This window comes from Sinocyclocheilus rhinocerous, unplaced genomic scaffold (genome assembly GCF_001515625.1).
Source record: "Sinocyclocheilus rhinocerous isolate Xijiao unplaced genomic scaffold, SAMN03320098_v1.1 scaffold534, whole genome shotgun sequence".
NCBI classification, from domain to species: Eukaryota; Metazoa; Chordata; class Actinopteri; order Cypriniformes; family Cyprinidae; genus Sinocyclocheilus; species Sinocyclocheilus rhinocerous.
In genome coordinates this window covers 3,177,791-3,197,976 of record NW_015646352.1, presented here as the reverse complement: position 1 = coordinate 3,197,976, position 20,186 = coordinate 3,177,791, and the positions used below count along the sequence as shown (strand labels likewise).

The 20,186-nt window shown below is 33.0% G+C and overlaps 1 protein-coding gene across 1 annotated transcript in view; it reads left to right on the top strand.

The window, feature by feature from the left end:
* The window catches only part of LOC107707416 (cytosolic carboxypeptidase 4-like), a 170,948-nt gene extending 158,125 nt beyond the window's left edge, over window positions 1-12,823 (top strand). Inside the window, exon 24 of the mRNA XM_016511404.1 lies at window positions 12,032-12,823. Coding sequence (XP_016366890.1) covers window positions 12,032-12,311 — 280 coding nt within the window. The 3' untranslated portion in view covers window positions 12,312-12,823. The remainder of the gene's footprint in view (window positions 1-12,031) is intronic.
* Window positions 12,824-20,186: the final 7,363 nt, after the last annotated feature.

Below are 20,186 nucleotides of genomic sequence, written 5' to 3'. Positions count from 1 at the left end.
CTGTATATATATATATATATATATATAATATATACCTTGCTAAGTATACTGCGTTAGGCTAACCGAGACTTGTTATTTGCTTCTATTGTCCTCATTTGTAAGTCGCTTTGGATAAAAGTGTCTGCTAAATGACTAAATGTATATGTATATATATATATGTTTGTAAAATGGCACAGTTTTTTAAATATCTGAAAGTACACTCTCAACATCAGTCAGTCAAGCATTATAATATGACAATCAAGTATTATTTAATGATGTAACTTTAGTAATTAGAATTAAAACTTGATAACCATGTATGAATGCATATTAGTCATTTTAACTGAACTTCGGACTGGTGGTGGTGCTTTTTTGGTCATTCAGTGTTTCTGTAAAAAAAAAAAAAAATTGGGGGAAAAAACTAACAAAAATACTGATAAGATAATAATGATACGAATTCTACTAATAAGAACAATATAAAACGCACTAAAGCTTAATTCATGAATATTAATCAGGTTGTGTGCGTTCGCTCGAACTGATTTGCTGAAATCAAAACAGGGACGATAACAGGTGAGCACCAGCCAATGAGATTGCCGGAAGCTATGTTTTTTTAACGCTTTTTCGTGCGCCTTCACACTAGAGTTTACGGTACGTCAAATACAGGTGCGTTGCACATCCATTCAGATGAACTAAAAAATAGCACAGATTGCTTGACAGAGAGTGAAACCCTGAAGCGCTCAGTCAGTGCAGTGTTCGGCGAGTGAAAATATATCTGTGCTAAACTTATACTTAGCCTCCAACTCACACACATTGGGGGTAAAATCTGAGAATTTATTAGCCATTGGCTAATATTAGACATCATTTAGTCGCCCAGAGTGAAGATTTAGTGGCATATGCGAGTGATTTACTCGCAATGTAGAGGTTTGTTATGGGAAGTGTTCCCAGTTCCGGTTGACCTAATTAATGCAGCCTAACAATCCTTTAACGGATTTGAATTATAGAAATGGGATAGCGTGTTATGTGTATGCCAGGTTAAAGAGATGGGTCTTTAATCTAGATTCAAACTGACAGATTCTGTCTGCCTCCCGAACAAATAGGTATATTGTTCCAGAGTTTGGGAGCTAAATAAGAAAAGGATCTGGCACCCGCAGTTGATTTTTATATTCTAGGTATAATCAAATGGCCAGAGTTTTGAGATCACAGCAGATTTGAAGGAGTATAATGCGATAAGAGCTCACTCAAGTACTGAGGAGCTAAACCATTCAGGGCTTCAGTAATTAGCAAGATTTTAAAATGTATACAATATTCAATAGGGAGCCAGCGCAGTGTTGACAGAACCGGGCTAATATGATCATACTTTCTGGTTCTAGTAAGAACTCTAGCTGCTGCATTTTGAACCAGCCGGAGTTTGTTTATTAAATAATTAACACCTCTGTTTTTTTTTTTTTTCAGAATTTAGAAGTAGGAAATTTCTAGTCATCCAATTTTCTATATCAATTATGCATTCTGTTAGTTTTGCGAATTGGTATGTTTCGTCTGGCCACAAAGAAATATAGAGCTGAGTATCATCAGCATAAAGCTAACACCATGTTTCCTGATGATATCTCCCAAGGGTAGCATGTAAAGCATGAAAAGCAACGGCCCTAGTACTGAGCTTTGTGGTACTCCATACTGCACTTGTAATCGATATGATAACTCAAAAACATGAAAGTGGTTCTTATAGCTCTGAAGGCAGCCAAATGTCTTACATAATTTAATCCAATTCTAAGTTTGTGATAAATCTACATTTTAGTTCCTTTGTTTATCCAAGGAATGGCATCATCAGAATTAATTTCTAAATATTCCACCAAAATCACTGAACCGATCGACCGTAGGGAAGCTGCACTAATTGTTCTGTAGCTCTGAAAGTTTGCCAGAACTTCATATTTCTCAGTTGTTCAGTTGCACGTTTAATTATTAATGCACAATTGGACAGACTCTCCAAAAGAATCATTATAAGCATACTTAAAATTCAGAGCTGCTGTTCCCTGTGTTACAGTCCCCGCATGAACAGGCTTGATAGCAGGATGTGTTGTAAAATGAAACTACCTCTGCACATCTTTTACTAGCATGCATTCAGACACAGAGGCAGAGGAGAGTGGGGAAGATAAGAGCTTGAAAAGTGGGCTGCAAACAGCTTTTGAGTGGCGTTGATTTTAATGCCTTCTAGGAGATATTTGCTGGCAGATCTCTTATGAGGTGTCTGTAATAGTTTGTGAGAGCACACACTGTAAACAAGAGCTGTGTATCCTTGTGCAGCGATGGACGTCTCCCAGGAGAGAGCTGATTGAATCGCTGTCCCCTGCCGTCACGCAGACACGCACACTCCTTCTCCCAACATGCGGCACGCAGCTTGCCCTTCTAATCTGCAAATGAAATTATTTCCAGAACTTTGGACTGCAATTTTTTAAAATTCATTTTTACCTGAGCTTTTTGAGGAGCCAGACAATTTGTTGAGGGTAGAAGATTCATGGTGCATTTTCTTGAAATTAATGCATGCCATTGAGATCTATAAAAAACTTGTTTACAAATGGCAATTCTTTTTTTACGTAATTAATAAATAATAATAATAATTATTATTATTATTATTAGCTTTTAAATATGATCTTTTAAACATTTAATAATGAAATATAAAAATAATGTATTTATTAATACTTTAATTTAAATATTAGTGTATATTGTTGTAGCAAATTTATTGAAATATCATAATATGTACTATGTTAAATGATTTATTAGTAAAGTAAATTTAAAGAATTAGTTTAGCTATTTTGAATAGGTTTAAATCTTGACCGTTATGTCTTTTGCTTATGACAATAATAATAATCATCATCATCATTAAATAAAAATATGAAATAACATAAGTTATTAAATAATAGAAAATAAATGTATAATTCAAAATATTAAAATAATGTATGTAAACTTAAATGTAAATATTAGTGTATATTACTATAGTAAATGTATTACAATATTATTTTAATATATACTGTATTATATTATTTATTAGTTTAGTAAATTTAAGTAACAAGTTTGAAATCTTTTAAGTAACAGATTGAAATTTTCTTCATTTTTTTATTGCTAATGCCAACATTATTATTATATTTTATTTTATATAATATACAATTAAAAATTAAATTGTAAAATCATTTAATTTATTATCGTATTATTATAGTAAATGGATTTTAATATTATAATATAAAGTATATTATTTATTATTATAGTAGTAGATCAAAAGAAGATTTGAAATATTCTTGACTGACATTATGCACCTGTCAATTGTTAGTCACAGTGTCAGAATTCTGTAAAGATCATTACATTTAAGAGAAAAGTACAATTTAAGTCTTATCCATACTTACTGCCACCTCATAAGTAGTTCATGGATGTGAAACTGTAATCCATTGTAAGTAGTTTATGATATTTTATTTTATTTATATATTTTTTGGACCAGGTCTTCACCAGGGGATTTGAGAAGCAATTACATGCCATGTGGTTGTGCAGCACACCTCTCTCCAGATATACTTAACTCGTTTCTTAAGAGTAATTAAATCATGGTTCTGCATTCGAAATAGCTAAAATAGCAGTAATGTCATTAACATGAAGCATCTTACTTCCTCCTTATACTCCTTCTAAACTGCATTATAGTAGAGAGATGACTTTGAAGTTTAATTTGGTGACTGACAATGTTTGTCACAATGTCAAGACAAACTTAATGCACATTATTATTATTATGATAAAGTTCAGCAATTTGGACAAAAATGTGTTTGTTTTTTCAGTTCTGATGTAAGTCATTAAGATTTTGTTGTTCAACAAATCTACATTTTCCATGAAAATAATTAAGATAGAATTGGATGTAATGCAGTGATTTATATTTACTCCTTTAGCAGATGCTTCTGTCTAAAGAGAATTAAAATAAGACAAAAAAACAAGCAATTTCACATAAGAAAACCAATATTAGCTAAGAAATTGTCAAATGTTTCTATTGGACAACTGCTGTAGTTTTGAGTAATGAAAGTGTGTGTGTACTAACTTGAATTGGATTTATAAATAATTGTATATGTAGCTGTATTTTATAATAGAATTTCCTTGTGAAAGCACAGGTAGTGTTAAACTTTTGATGGTGGCATCAAAGTCTGGTTGGAGTACACACAAACTGAACTTACTTAAACCGAAATTGGTCAAATCAACTTTATGGCACAAAGACGTGCATGAATATAGTGATTTGAGTGCATCTTGAGCTTGTGTCAGAACAGCAGCTTCATATATGAATGAGCTGGCTGGTTTGTTTCATTGCTTTTGCTTTTTGATTTGAATAGAGCAGAAATGTGAAAAAAAAACATATTTTCCAGTTCCAAATGAAGCAGGGTTTTTTTTGTCTCTCTCTCTCACTGATAAATTAGGTTCTTAAAATTCAAGCTGCTAAGACCCTTTATCAAAGCCGCGAGGGGAGAATTCTAATGGCCTGAGGATTGTTTTTGGTCAGGAGGTGATGGAGGGAGGAGATCGGCCCTCGACTCTCTCACACTTCCATTGTGTTTTGATTGTTGCTTCTGATTGCGCTGGAATCTGTCAATTGGATGACAAAGATAATCCGATTGAGACTGCATATAATTACAAAACTGACAAAAGGTTTTACTGCTATTGTACAAACACAATAGACAAACCATGGGAGACTAAATGAGCAAATGATTTATGTAAATAAAATATTTGTGGTTGAATTAAAAAACCTAATTTTAGGACTGACAATGTTCTTTTGAATTGTGTTCATCAAAATATCCTGGAAAAAAAAAATGTATATCATGGTTTCCACAAAGAGATTATGCAGTGCTGTTTTCAACATTAATACTACTACTACTACTAATAATAATGTTTTTTTTGTGTGTGCATAAAATCAGCATATTATAATGATTTCTGAAGGATCATTTGACACTGCAGCTTTGCTATCTCAGGAATAAATTACAGTTTCAAATATATTAAAATAGTAAACCGTTATTTCAAACTGTAATCATATTTCATAATATTACAGTTTTTATTGTATTTATGACCAAATAAATGCAGCCTTGGTGAGCATAAGATACTTTTTAAAAAATGTTTTAAAAAAATCTTACCATCCATCCACCGTTTATTTGTTTGTTTGTTTTTAACAATTTATTTATCTATTTATTTTGACTATTACTATGTATTATTTATTTTATTAATTGTGTATTTATTTCGTTTTTTTATTTAGAAAAATGATATCAGCTTTAAAAACATTTGTCCCTATTTTTTCTCCTTTGTATTTTTTTCTGTTTATATTTGTTAAGTTTTCGTGGAAGGAAACCGAAATATGCTCTCCTAATGATATCTAAGTCACAGTTTGTGGTCTGTTGATCACTCTTGACGAGATCTGCCATTGGCTTTGAATTGTAAATGCAAAACATGCTGAAAACAGCCTAAATGCTAAGGCGTACGTGTAACTCGGTGAGTTTAGTCAAGGTAATGATAATGAGCATTGTGCTGCTTTTTGCAGAGTATAGCCCACAAAAAAAATAAATAAATCAAACCGTTTATCTGAAAATCTTTGCTTGTTTGGAAATCATCCTCTCAGCAGACATATACTGCCTGTCGGAATAATAATGCAATCAAATGTCTGCATTTACAATGTGTATGTAGATTGAAGGGTCAGTTTATCTGTTTGTTTTGTGTACCACAGGGGAAAAAAAAAAGTCTTTGCCACATTTCTGTTCTCATATTCATCGAGATGTGGCACAGGCCTTGTAAACATTTGCATAATACTTGAATGAATGATGTATTTACTTAGCAGCTACCCAAAGTGGAATTCAAACTCTTTCTGCTAGCGTTCTGGCGAGATGACAAATGGAGAATGCGCTAGTGTTTCACAAGCACGCGTACCAATTTAGCCGAGCCAACAGAGACTTCTGTAGATCATTAAACCAAAATAGCGGATTTGTCGAGCTGCTTCCCGTATCTAAGAAACTACTCCCAGCATTTGGAGATAATAGCACAATTCAGACATTTAAGTCTCTGAACCATCAAACCTATAGCAAAACATAAGACGGGTGTTATTTCTGCTGGGTAAACACACACTGGAGGAGGGAAGGAAAATTAGGGCAGAACTTTTTTTTATCTTTACATCAAAACGAATGCTTGACAAGTCATACAGTGGCAACGTTTTATATATTGTACGCTTTTTTATTTCCCAAGAAAAGAATTATAAAACTTTTAATCATATATTTTTGTTGTTGATAATTTTGTATTTTGAGAGAGTTACACATCTGTCTTCTGCAATAGATTAAACTGTTGCAGACATATTTGGCTCATCAACACTTCTGTCAGCCATGTTGAATTTATGGTGTCATATATATATATATAAAACATAATGACATATAAAGGGACAGTCATAAAGAATTATGGGTAGGGGCCAAAAGTCATACCCAGTAGTGGGTTGGATGTGACCTCTCACCCTAAATGGTTCAATATTGCTGTTAAAAAGCTTCACACTGTAATGATCACCATATATCATATAACATATTAGATTTTTTTTTCTTCATTTATAATGTTAAAGTTTCTTGCACCTTTTATTTTTTACTTTAATTACCATTTTAATTTACCAGTTGTGAAATTAAGACTTTTACATATATTATATTATATTATATTATATTATATTATATTATATTATATTATATTAGAATTGTATTTAAGACTTTTACATTATATATATATATATATATATTATAATTATTATTTTGTAATATATATTTATACAGTATATGCATTATAGTATATATTATCTTAACATTATATATAGTGTTTTTAAAGAGGCTATTCTCTTTGTATATGAAATTAATTCTAATGCTTCACCATGATATGCTGACTATTGAATATGTTTTGATATATAAATATGGGTGGACATACGGTATGTATGAAATAATATTTTTGACATCATCATAATGGTGATTTCTGAATATCGTTTTTGTTTTCAGCTTTGTTTTCATAATTGGTCTGGTTGTCCTTTTTGGAGCTTTGTATTGTTAGTTAATTATGATTACAGTATATAAAATATTTTATTTCTACAGAGCAAGAAAACTCTTGTTTGGTCTCCTCCTCTGCTGCTGAGGATAGTGAAATCAAGGCGTCTATGTCTGGCTGTTTAGCATGCTCCAGTTAGCCCCTGCTGGTAGACACCGGAAGCATTTATAGAAGCAAGTGCTATAGCTAATAGGATTTCCTTTCACGACTATGTGGAGTGGTCAACCGCAAACCCTGCGACTGTCTGTTTATCTATCCCCCAGAGTGCCTGTGTTCAGTCTCCAGCCACAGCAGCATAATCCTCCTGATAGTCATTGATTGTCTTCCATCCATACAGTGAATTACAAGTGATCTTGGAGTAATTGAAATGGCAGGTGATTGTGTTCTAGAAACCTGCAGCAAATTAGCCACACAGGACACTCAGCTTCCCCTAAGACACCATTGACTTTAGGGAATTGAATTATAGATTTCATTATTTTTCTTTCCGTTTTGCTCTTTCTCTAGAGGAGACCAGGATAGTTGTCATATGTTAAAATTAAAATGGAAAAAAAAAACTGATAAAACCTAATACAAAATAATTCTAAATACTAATTGAATATATATCATTCTAAAAGAACACTGGTGTTAAATTAACTGCATATTTTTTTTCCATTCCAAGGGAATAACGGTCCATTTTCTAAAGGGATAGATCACCCAGAAATGAAAATTGTCACCATTTACTCACTCTTAAGTTGTCAATCAATTGACGGTAGCCATTACCTTCCATAGCATGGAAAAATACTATGGAAGTCAATGGCTACCTTCAAATGTTTGGTTAGTTACCAACATTCTTCAAAATATCTGGGGGGTGTGTAAATTATGTAAATGAGTAAATGAAATCAGAATTTTAATTTTTTGGTGAACTATCCCTTAAAGGTATGTTTATACAGAAATTGAATTCACCTAATAAACATGGAGTGTGACAACTAGCCCCGGTCTCTCCTATATCTATCTCACATTCTGCCTCGCCTGTTGTCTTATGATCTTTCGAGATGTGCGATGTTGTGTTTTTATGACTGAGTGCTGAAAAGCCAACCTGCTGACTGGCACAAAGATGCATGGACTCCCCATGGCCAAGCGGCACAGAAATGAACAGCTCTCGCTCTCAGCGGCCACTTAAAGTAATTGAAAGCAGCCCTGCATAAGTACACAAAGTCTTTGCTTTCAGAGAATCAAGCTCATCAAGTCAGAAACCTGCATCATTGTTGAGCAGCTACAAACAGTACTGTAGGTCATGGTGGTGTTGCTGAAACAGATGAAGGTGCCCGGTTTCCTCAGAACGGATCATTACAGGTTCATTCTGTTCTGACATTAAAACATTATTGATGTGTCTATGCAGTAACTCTATGGAAGTCGATAATGATTCTGTCCTTTCTGCACTGTCATAGTGTGCGAGTCTCCAGAGCTCACATAACGTCTTAATGGAAAATTGCTTCCAAATATTTTTAACATCAAATAATTGCTAATAATAAGAAGACTGTAATAATTTTTAGATTGAAATCGGCTATACTTTTAAAATACATTTTATTTTATTCATTTTTTTGCCTTTTTTATCATTTTGTCCAAACATATTTAAAGTTTGGCTCCGATTTTGTGTTTTTCTGCCAAGTATATAATGAATGTCAGGCTCAATGCACACATCTGTGTTTCACTGCTGCAGTATAAATTTTAAATAAAACAAATGATTATTCACAAAAACATCATTATAAAGTTAAAAGAGAGGTCAATGATTTTTATGGTGTCTTTTATTCTTGTATTTTATACAAGATGTGTTCCCACTCCTGTTCTGTCCTGTTCCTTTTTTTTTAATACGATGCCGTTTTAGTGCCACGTAAAAAAAAATTAAGTAATATTACGAGATTAAAGTCATAATATTTTTAGAATAAAATCTAAATTACAAGAATAAAGTCATAGCCATATGAGATTAAAGTCATAATATTTTGAGAATAAAGGCATAGCATTATAAGATTAAAGGTGCACTAAGCGATTTTTGCCAAACGATGTTGATATTTCAAAGCACCAAAACAAACACGCCCATACCCCAACAGGACCTCACCCCTATTTTGATAACTCCGCCCCACACACAACCCTGGCAGCGACGATGGCGGAATCTGCTAAGTCTGCCAGCTGCAGCACATTCAAGCAAAAGTCAACACAGAAAAGTTTTGTGAAAAAGCAAAATCAACGTAACTCACCTATCAAGAAGAATCAAAGCAACCTCGCCGTCCGATTCCCTTCCGCTCCTTGGTTTCTCTCCACCGCTGGAAAGCTGCTCCAATATTTACGTCCCTATCATTACTAGACACGCCCCTTACTGCTGATTGGCTGTGAGTTTGTTTTGGGACTCGGTCCGACACAGTGGTCAAAAGCGTTTTTCAAAAATCGCTTAGTGCACCTTTAAAGTCGTAGTATGAGAATAAAGTAAAACAAACAAAGTTGTAGTAATACGAGATTAAAGTAATTTAATATTTCATGAAGTATATTTCATGAATAACGTTAACTAATGTGAAAATTCCACCATGTACTCCACAAAAAACATCTGTGGCATCCAACCTTTCATTTCCTTTCATTTCAAAAACAGCAATAAAACGTTCTAAAGGTTGAAGTGGGCTCCAACTCGTTAACTTAAGTTATATTGTTGTCTTTTCTGAGGTAAATAACTTTAAGTAATTATTCACAAGCTGTTTTATTCACGGTATAATAAACGATTGGAAATAATATTTCAAGTTTTCAAACGTGAAGGAACATCAGATGGCATGAAAAAAAAAACTGTGTAATTTAATGAAACGTCTCATTGTAATCAAAAAAGATGATTCACATGACGATTAAACTGAGGCGAATACAGCGATCTGTCACGCCATATTAAAGAGCGTGAAAAACACAATATTGTTAGACATATTGTTTATATTTCGCTATAAAACTGACAGAATTTGAAAGCTAAGACTTTGTTTATATTAAAAGTACCAAAAGCGCAAAGCTTACTGCTATTATTGGGTGGCTGGCGCACTACAAATAATGAATGCATTCGAAGACGTGAAATATTATTTCCTAGCATACTGTCACTGCAAGTATATGACACATGGTATGATTTCTGCTAATAATGCCACATATATTCAAATCAGTTGCCAGGCCACCGGAATTTCTCCTGGTGCTCCAAATCCGGGCCATTTGCATGTGCAATATAGGCTATACTCTCTCTCTCTCTCTCTCTCTCTCTATATATATATATATTCTCTATAATATTATAACTTTAATTCTCGTAATTTTGACTTTATTCTCAAAATATTTCAACTTTATTCTTGAAATCTTGTTATTATAATTTTTTTATTATTTACATGGCACTAAAACTCTGTTGTAAAAAAACAAAACAATACTTTATATTTACATAAACTAATCATTTTGATTAGCTTTGCCTGGCAAGAATACTTGAACAGATATTTTCTTTTTCTTTTCTTTTCTTTTCTTTATTTTTTATATTTTATTTCAGTTCAATGTAATTTTTTGTTCTATTTTCTTTGTTTATTTTGTTTTATTTTTATTTATTTGTTCTGATCCTTTTTATTTTATTTTTTATTTTGTGTGTTTCTTTTCTTTTCTTTTCTTTTCTTTTCTTTTCTTTTCTTTATTTTTTATATTTTATTTCAGTTCAATGTAATTTTTTGTTCTATTTTCTTTGTTTATTTTATTTTATTTTTTTTTATGTTCTGATCCTTTTTATTTTATTTTTTATTTTGTGTGTGTGTGTGTGTGTACCTTTGTGTTTTGTGTTTCAAAACATTTGATGACTCTATAAATATGTTTAACATCCTTTTAAAAGACCTGTTCAAATACTCAAAAGGCTGCATTAACCTCAGTCACATGGTCTATATATGCAAATCATCTCCCCTTACAAACGACAGGTGCTCCGACCACAAAACAGACACTAATATCCCTGCTTGTTATGTGTCCCGCACTGAATTTGGACACCCAGTAACAGCCAGAAGAATAGACGAGTAACTCACACCTGTTGCGGCACTGACAACCGCATAACAAATTGGTTCATTTTGTGAGTCAAGAGGACGTGGTTTGTTTGTGAAAGGGACGTGTCTCCTGCGTCTCATGAGACCGCTCCCACACGCTCTGTCTTTCAACCAGAGCGTCATCTCATCTTTCCCATATAATGAAGAGGGAAAAATACAATGTTGTTCTTCACATTGTGGCACACCAGATGTTATTTTTTTCCCTTTAATTTTCACCCAGGGCAGAGAAAATGATAAACAGACTCACATGTGCGCACACACACACACCAGTGGTGAGGAGGGGCGAATCGGATTGCTCGTCACATCCACGTTCTCCATGGATCCCAGTGGTTTTGATCTGATTAGTGTGACTGGGCTTTATGTTTACTGTCAATCAAAATGCTCACCAAACTCAAGGTCGCAGTGTCCTTCGGCAGATCCAGCAGTGGAGAGCAATGCATTTCCGTTCAAATTAATTTCGCTCCACGGTGATGAAGTGATGACAGAGCACTTCATTGATTTTTTTTTTTTTCAAATGCATTGCTGCAGTATTTTAGTATTGTTTATTTATTAGTATTGTTTTAAGATTTTGAATTAATTTTTATTTTATTTTGTTTTCATTTGATTTTATTTTTTGTAATTTCATGTGCTTTTGTCATTTGTATTCATTTTTTTTTATTTAGGTTTTAATTTTTAAATTTTTAGTTGTCACTTTATTGAATTTTTAGTCATTTTATGTACTTTTCTGTTTTTAATAAGATTGTTTTTTTTTTAAATGTCTAAAATTTTGATTTCAGTTTTTCTCATTTTAATTAGTTTTTCATCTAATATTTATATTTAATTTTATTTAAGCTGTAATATTTACGTATATTAATAATAGCTTAAAATTAACAAAATTATTTTAATTGTTTGTTTTAATTTGCTTAATGATAACAACATTGTGTTTGTTTCCACAGTTGTTTCGAGGATGATGAACCACCCTGCATGGAGGAGATTGAATATTCATCCTGCAGTGACCCATTTGGTGCCAACGAACTGGACACAGAGGTGAACGGTAACACATCCAGTGAGGAAGAGGATGAAGAAGATGCAGATATCTGTAGGAACGGGAGGCGGCGTAATGACAGGAAGTCCCATCTCGTTCCTCACTACTTGAAACAGGACGCCCTGGAGACTCTGACAATCGAGGGTGGACAGTGTAACGGCATTGACATCAGTAATGGCTACTTATATTAGGCCTCTTTTGTTTGTCTTTTCTGTTAAACCAAAACATTTAGTATTTAGTCCAAGAAACAAAATAAGACATGCACACCTGCAGAACATGTACTAGTCCCACCTGTGCTCCCTGATATAAACTATTTGAATATGTATTTCCTGCATAAAAGTGCACTTGAAGAGTAATTGACTGTTGCATAATCCTAGTGGCGTGATGAGCTCATGCTTTGGTCTATGCAGTGGGTTGTGGGTTGGTTTACGAATCACTCTTACTTTAAACTAGAGGCTAATAGCTTGCTGACAAAAATACTCTGCTGTATAACTGGTCTTCCACTGAAACTCGAAAGTAAACACTGGATATTGTAAGATAGCACTGCATATAAAGTTTACCTTTAATAATATGTATTTATTATCTTAGATTGTGAAAATCAGTAATCATGTATGTTTTTGTGGTTATTAGTTCCAAAGTGATGCATGTATGTGCGTGTATACAAAGTTACTGTATCACTTAGTTTCATATATATATATATATATATATAAGTCATATTCAAAGCACTGAAACAGTATAAAGAGACACCAAATTAAATTCAAAGTAAAATACTGTCAAATCTTCCCATCTTATCCAATTTAAGCTGACATTGGGGTTTCGGTGAAGAAATTTGTTTTACAAAAGCCAGCCTTTGAGCCAGATTTCATCCAAATTCTCCCCAGAATGTTTTGTATAATGAGTTCCGTCATGTCAGCTCAATTGGATCCACACAACCTTTGGTTTGGACCGAAGCTACAAATGCTAACTCATGTCAGTCCATGTTCAAATTCAGGAGCCGACAGAAGCCTGCAATTAGATACTGACACTTTTAGTTCAAAGGGAATTGTGCCATTGCAGAGTAAATTTGCAGTTTCATCTTCGAAAGAAGAAGGCAGAAGTTTGATAATCAACAATATTATTGTATTTCCATAAATGTTTGTTTGTTTTATGAATATAGCCATGCTATGAATATAATCATGGCTAAAGGGTGTTGTTAAGTGCAACATGCAGCATCGGCCTGCAATCCTTTCAGCCAAGACTGTATTACTAATATATCACAACCCTGAGTATCCTATAGCTGCAAGCAGAATCAATTAAATCTGTGTGTGGGTGTGTACATTGTATTACAGTATATACACATTATTGTATTTAGCTACAAAATATTAAGAAATTATTACAATAAGAAACATTCTTTCAGATGAATTAATGTTGTTGTATGTTGTATATATATTTATGAGCAATATCGCGTGAGTAGCAGTGCGATATGCCTGTATATCAGCTCGGCTAATCACAGCGTGCGATATATAGCCATATCACACTGCTACGAGTGCGATATTGTGCTTATACAACAGTTTGACGGCACGAGTGTGTAAATATATAAGAAATAACAACAGAGTGTCCCTCCTTAGAAAACCCTCCTTTTGCAGAACTACTTCCTTCCGCCACGGTTTGACAGTTTCACAGCTGAGCCCAAGCCTCCGTTACTAATTAGAAACCGTCATTTTACAACTAGTAACGAAGGAATGAGTTGCTTCATTAAAAGTAGTAACGAGTTGTTTCATGAAAAGCTTATTGTATTACTGTAGTAAAAGCTCATTGTAGAATATTATGAGAGAGAGCTGGACTGAGGAGTGTGATTACCTGCATCTGATACAACATTCATTCTTTAGCTCAATCTCATATTCACAATAAAACAAGAGTTTGAATGTCTGCTGAGGAAAGCGATATCTTTGTCGTACTGTCCTTTCATCTGTTAAGGGTGATTTCTAATGACAGCGCTGCTCAGTGCATCTTACAATGTGTTGTTGAAAGTAAAAATAACTTCCTTGTTTACAGCCCTGTTTCAGTCTCTTTCAATATAAAAGTCTTTATGCTGACTCATTCATAAAAACAGTATATTGTCACCATCTAATGGCGGGACAATATAACTAAAATCATCACGAACACACACACACACCGTTTCTCAATACTAAATATAATTAAATATTACTATTATTTATAAAAAAATATTTATTGAATTAAAAATATTCAACAAACAATAACCATCATAAAAGTGGCTAGGCAATTCAGTCAAAAGTACAGGCAGCGCTCTGATACCGCTTTAGTTATATAAAATATAACGTGATGAGATTTTGCTTTCAACCTAAACTATTTGCTCTGAAACAAATAATAGATTGAGACCAAAGACTGCCTGTTAGATTTACCCAAAATGAATTATATCTCATGTTTAACCACTATAGAGACATCAGAGCCAGCGACAAAATCCAGAGGATCTGGCCGAGGTGAGGCTGCTCTCGGTGGGTTCATGAGCGCTAAACGGCCGCTGACGCCCTGGAACTCATATCTCCGAAAGCATCGAAGCTAATTTTAAAATAGACGTTATCTTTATTAACAAACCGCATATTTGAAGTCTAAAAAAGTACATTCTTGCCTAAAAAAACTCTTAAAACTACATCCCATGACAAAAACAGTATTATTTTTAAAATAATAGTGGATTTGGGCGACAGGCATGACAATCGCTGTGTGTCTGAAAGAACAAAATGATGGCATTAATGAGAAGTCTAATTAAACAGTAAGCAATACACACACTTATATATCACCACTTTTTCATGTTAAAATCAAACTTCAGATGGCCTGAAAACATGATCTGTGTGTTTTTTTTTTGTGAGAAATCAGCTTGTTTAAATCTCCGCATCTGTGACCAGTGTTTACCGAGCTCTGATGACTAATGTTCCAAAAATAAGTATATTATTAAAAAGAACAGCTGAACTTCAGTTCATAAATAAAATATATAATTGCTTAAATAAAATAAAATAATAGGATATTGTTTAAATTGTTACTGCCTTGAGTTGTTATTTTGGAATAAATGTAAATGCTTAAAAACACTAAACTGATTAGATTTAGGCCTATACTTGGTTTTAATAGAATAAAAATGTTGATGTAAAAATACAAAATAGATTTTCATTTTGGTAGTGTAAGTAATGTTTAGTTAACCAAGAAAATGTTACTGGGACATGAATTTACATTTATAAAAAAAAAGAAAAAAAAAAGAGTGAGGACTTTGCCTCATTTCAGAACACCACTGATATTTTTTATTATCAATGTTATAATTTTATAAGAACATAATAGTAAATAAATTATATATTTTCATTATTTTAAGGTATTAAGAAATCATTACTTTGCTAAATTATTACATTTCGAAACAGTATTCTTTCAGCTGAAAGCCTATTCAAATTATTATTATTATTATTATTAAAATAGTGAATGCATTTTATATACACTCACTATTTATTAAGCTACCTTATTAAGAGATTATTACTTTACTAAATTATTAAATTAAGAAAAAGTATTCTTTCAGCTGATAGAATACAAATTATCCAAAAATATATATTATTATTATTATTATTATATAATAAAATAATAGTAAATACGCCATATATTTATACTCATTATTTTATTAAGCTACATAATTAAGAAATTAAGTAAATCATTACTTTAGGAAAAGGTGTTTTTTTTTCAGCTGAAAGCCTACTCAAATTATCTAAAATATGTTGTTGTTTTTGTTATTATTATTATTATTATTATGTAATAATTTCTTAATAATATAGCTTATTAATGCAGTAAGAAAATAGTGAGTGTATGTATAATGTATTTTTATTATAATAAAATAATAATAATAGCATAATATATAGCGTTTTATCAAACAAACACTGCACAGGAGCTAAAACAACCGTAGTGAAGTTTATACACAGAGAAAAATCAGTAAACAGTGCTGCTGCAACAACAGAATAATAACCAGGAAGGGTAAGTGCAGTGTGTTTCTCTGAATAAAGGCAGTATGACTCTATTTTCATTCTCCCTGTGTCATTCGGGGCTCAGTCTAGGGGTAGGTAATGACTTTGCTGTGACCTCCAGCAACCCGCAGCAAACGGCATGCTGTCCTGTCCTGTAATCTCATGCCCATTTACGAAGAGATGGTCTAATTAGATCCTGGCAGGGTGGGCAACTTACCTGAGCAGGGAGAGGTGGGCAGGTCTTCATTGGTATGCTGCAGACACCGAGCACAGCACACACCACTGCATTTCTTAATTGTGTCTCTCTCCAGGTCTGTCTGCAGCTCGGCTCCAGCCACCGCAGACGGAGTGGGGAAACGTTAGCGAGCGCGGCATTACTGTCCCCTCCCCAACAAATGACCCTCCTGGAGCTTTCATGGCTGAAATAAATGAACTTTTCCACGACATTCTAATTTATTGAGATGCACCTGTACATTATCACATACGTTCAGCTAGCAGCTGTTTTTTTTTTGTCTAAATAGCTATAGGGAGCTCCGAACTTACACCGCGCTGCTCCGCACTGCACAGGAAAGGACGGTATGATGTAGGAAAGTTGCCAAAACACTTCGCACATTTCAAAATCTATAAACTCACGACATACAGTATTTTTGTTTTTAAGGTTACACAACGTTGTTGTTTTGGGTTCTTTCTCCTGCTATAGACATTTTTAGGTTTTTAGCTAAACACTTCTGAAGCTCACTAGTTTATTTGATTTGCCTGCATTGAGAATGTAATCGTGGATAGGCTGTGCCAATACATAACACAACAATCGGCATTTCTTAAATGTTGTGAATATTTAGAACACACCTCAAATTACTCTAAACTAGCGTTAAATAGAGTTTTGTGGTGGAAATGTATTTTTAAACATTTCTGGAATATAATGAGTGACTGCTTTGTCTTGCTAATGCTAATTTCATAGCTAGCATCTTAAATACAGTTCAACAAAATTTTTAGATTGAACGTCTGGGCGAAGTATTAAAATAATTCACCTCTTGAAAAAATAAGTGCCCATAGTTGAAGAAAAGTTCAAAAACTTGGAGTAAGTTTTTTTTTTTTTTTTTTTTTTTCTTGCGCAAATCAGCATATTTTAATGATATTAATGCATAATTAATGCATTACTGTTTTTACTGTATTTTTGATCTAATTTAACCTTGGTGAGAATAAGAGACTTCTTTCCAAGAAAAAAAAAAAAATCTTACTAATCCCAATTTTTGAATGATAGTGTAATAGAGAGCTGATGCGAATAGAAGTGGGAACAGGACTGGAAAATGACACAGCTGGAAATGAACGGCTGATAGGTCATGTTTCTGAACACCAAATTACTGTTTTTGACTTGTAAATGTATGAAGTCGTGTGTTGATGTTTGTTGATGACATCTGTTGATGCATGGCCAGGCTCGGTTTTCAAAAAAGTTTTTTGAATTAACAAATTTGCCAGAGTTTTTGCGGTAAAGTTTTTTTTTTTGCTCTGAATTTTACACAGTATGCTATCTAAAGAGATGAAGGAAAGTTTGGTTCCTCATGATACAATCCCCTTCAAGAAGTGTTTCAGGATTGAGTGGTCAGCACAAACCAGATGCTGTCTTGAGTCTACCAAACATGCTTGTCTCCAGCTGAACATAAGAAGTTTACTGTTTAAAATGTGTCATTAAATATGAATATTGCTCATGCATTTTTCAGTTCTTTCCGTTAAAAAAAGTGTATCAATTCCTTCAGAAAAACAGGTGCTTTATTTATTAAAACCATGCATGTGAAGGAGGATCATTTGAAGAAAGACGCCAGTTCATTATTAATTTAAATCTCTAACTCCTCAGGAGAAACCTAATACTGTCCAAAATGGATAAAATATGATAGAATTGAAAAGCATCCTAGTGTTATGAATAAAACATTGCTCAGAAGCTCTGTTTATAATGAGCGTCATTCCCTTTTAACTTGATTAGATTTTGCTGGATGCTTTGTGTGGTACATCTTCCTATCAAACTGAAACCTGTTTACATTGATCATTAACTCTGCCGTTTGTTTTTCTTGTCAGTGGGCCATCTGGATATTGTGTGTCATTTTTTGATTTATGGTCCTGCCAGTTGAAAAATAACTTTTCTGGGCCATGTAGCTCTTGTATATTGATACTGGTTTCCATTGTAGAGTATTAGACCTGTTTGGATGTGATCCCATGAGATGTGACTTTTGATCTCATGCATGTTCATAAGGCTACTGGAACATTATTTTAAGCACTTGGTCAAGTCAACTTAAGTTAGTTTTATTTGAATAGCACAATGCACATTGTTTCAAAGCAGCTTTACAGAAAATTATGACGTTAATGTATATATTATTCAATCAGTGAGATACTATTATAGTTTTTTTTTTTTTTTTTTTTGAATCCATGTGTTTGTATTTTTGGTTTACATTTTAATTTTAAAGTTTTAGTAATTTTGTGTATATGTCTATATGTTTTTTCTTAATTTTTATTTCAGATTTAATTGTTTTAGTACATCAAGTTAAACTAAATTAAAATGAAAAATGTTGGGCTGCATTAACTAAAGTAAAAATAATTTCATATTTCATTTTATTTCAGTTAAGATGTATTTTATTTCATTTTTTAAATATTTGTAGTTTCCGTTTTAGTTAACCATAATTACCCTGATATTATAAAAAAAGCACACTCGATTTCTAATAATTTTGAAAGATTTCTAATCCTTTGTGTGAATTAATTTATTTGTTATTCATTTTATTTTTATATTTATATTAATGTGTTTGTGATAGTTTATTATATTTAATTTATTTTTATTTATTTAAATATTTTTTAATAAAGTTGAAATGGATAGTGAAGGGACATCAGCATCCCTGAGCTTTTATTTAATATTTTTACATGATTCCTATAATTCAGTAGTTTTGATGACTTCATGACTATAATTCTAAACTGTAGAAAATGATAATAATGAAAAAGAGCAGGAACGTCCTTTTAACTGGTAGATATTTGGAAACTAGAAAGCTTATTCCCTGAAGAGCAAACTTTCTCACCTTTAAAAAATAAATAAATATATAAATAAAAAGCTCTTTTTAGAGATGTTCCTTTCCCTCGTAATGCCCCGGTACACTTTGCTTTCAAGTCTGTTTTTGCCTCAGGCATCACTGTCATAGCAGATAAGAGTCGTGAAAAAGAGTGTGACACTAAATTACCTGTGTTAAATATGTCTGTAGTGGATAATTGACCACTTTCTGTGCTCTTGCGGAGGGGATTTAATGCACTTCTCTCAGGGAGCCATGCACAACAATCTGTTGCACTACTAACAATTAATGTCAGGAAAGCTAGCTGCTCTTTTGACAAGCCTAGGACGGATGGCCACTTTGATAGACTTGTGCTGCAAATATGGTTGCCGCTCAATACAGGTTGCAAGATGCCACAGCTAATAACTATATTTTGTCAGAAAAGAGCCAGTAGCTCAGCACAAAATAGTGTTTATTTTCCTGTAACAGGCTGGTTTTTCTGTCATTTTGTTTTGAGCACACAGTTATAATGCAGTTAGGTATTTATTAGTAGCTTTTAGTTAAACTTGTGTTTATTTATTTATTATTTAAATTATAGTAATTTTATCAAAAATTATGGTTTGTAAAGTATGTCTGGCCATCCAGTCCACTATTATAGTTAACCCAAAAGTAAAAATGTACTCACCCTCTGGCCGTTTGTTTCTTCATCAGAACAGATTTGGAGAAATTTAGCATTACATCACTTGCTCACCAATGGATCCTCTGCAGTGAATGGGTGCCGTCAGAATGAGAGCTCAAAAAGCTGACAAACATCACAATAATCCACACGAATCCAATCCATCAGTTAACATCTTGTGAAGTGCAAAGCTGCGTGTTTGTAAGAAACAAATCCATCATTAAAACGTTTTTAACTTTAAACTGTTGCTTCCAGCTAAAATACGAGTCCTCTATGCATAATATTGCTTTCTCTGGTGAAAAAGTAATCTTGTCTGAATTGGGAGAAAATTATGCACAAATTAACCACAGTTTACCAGCGAAACAGTCCAAAGCA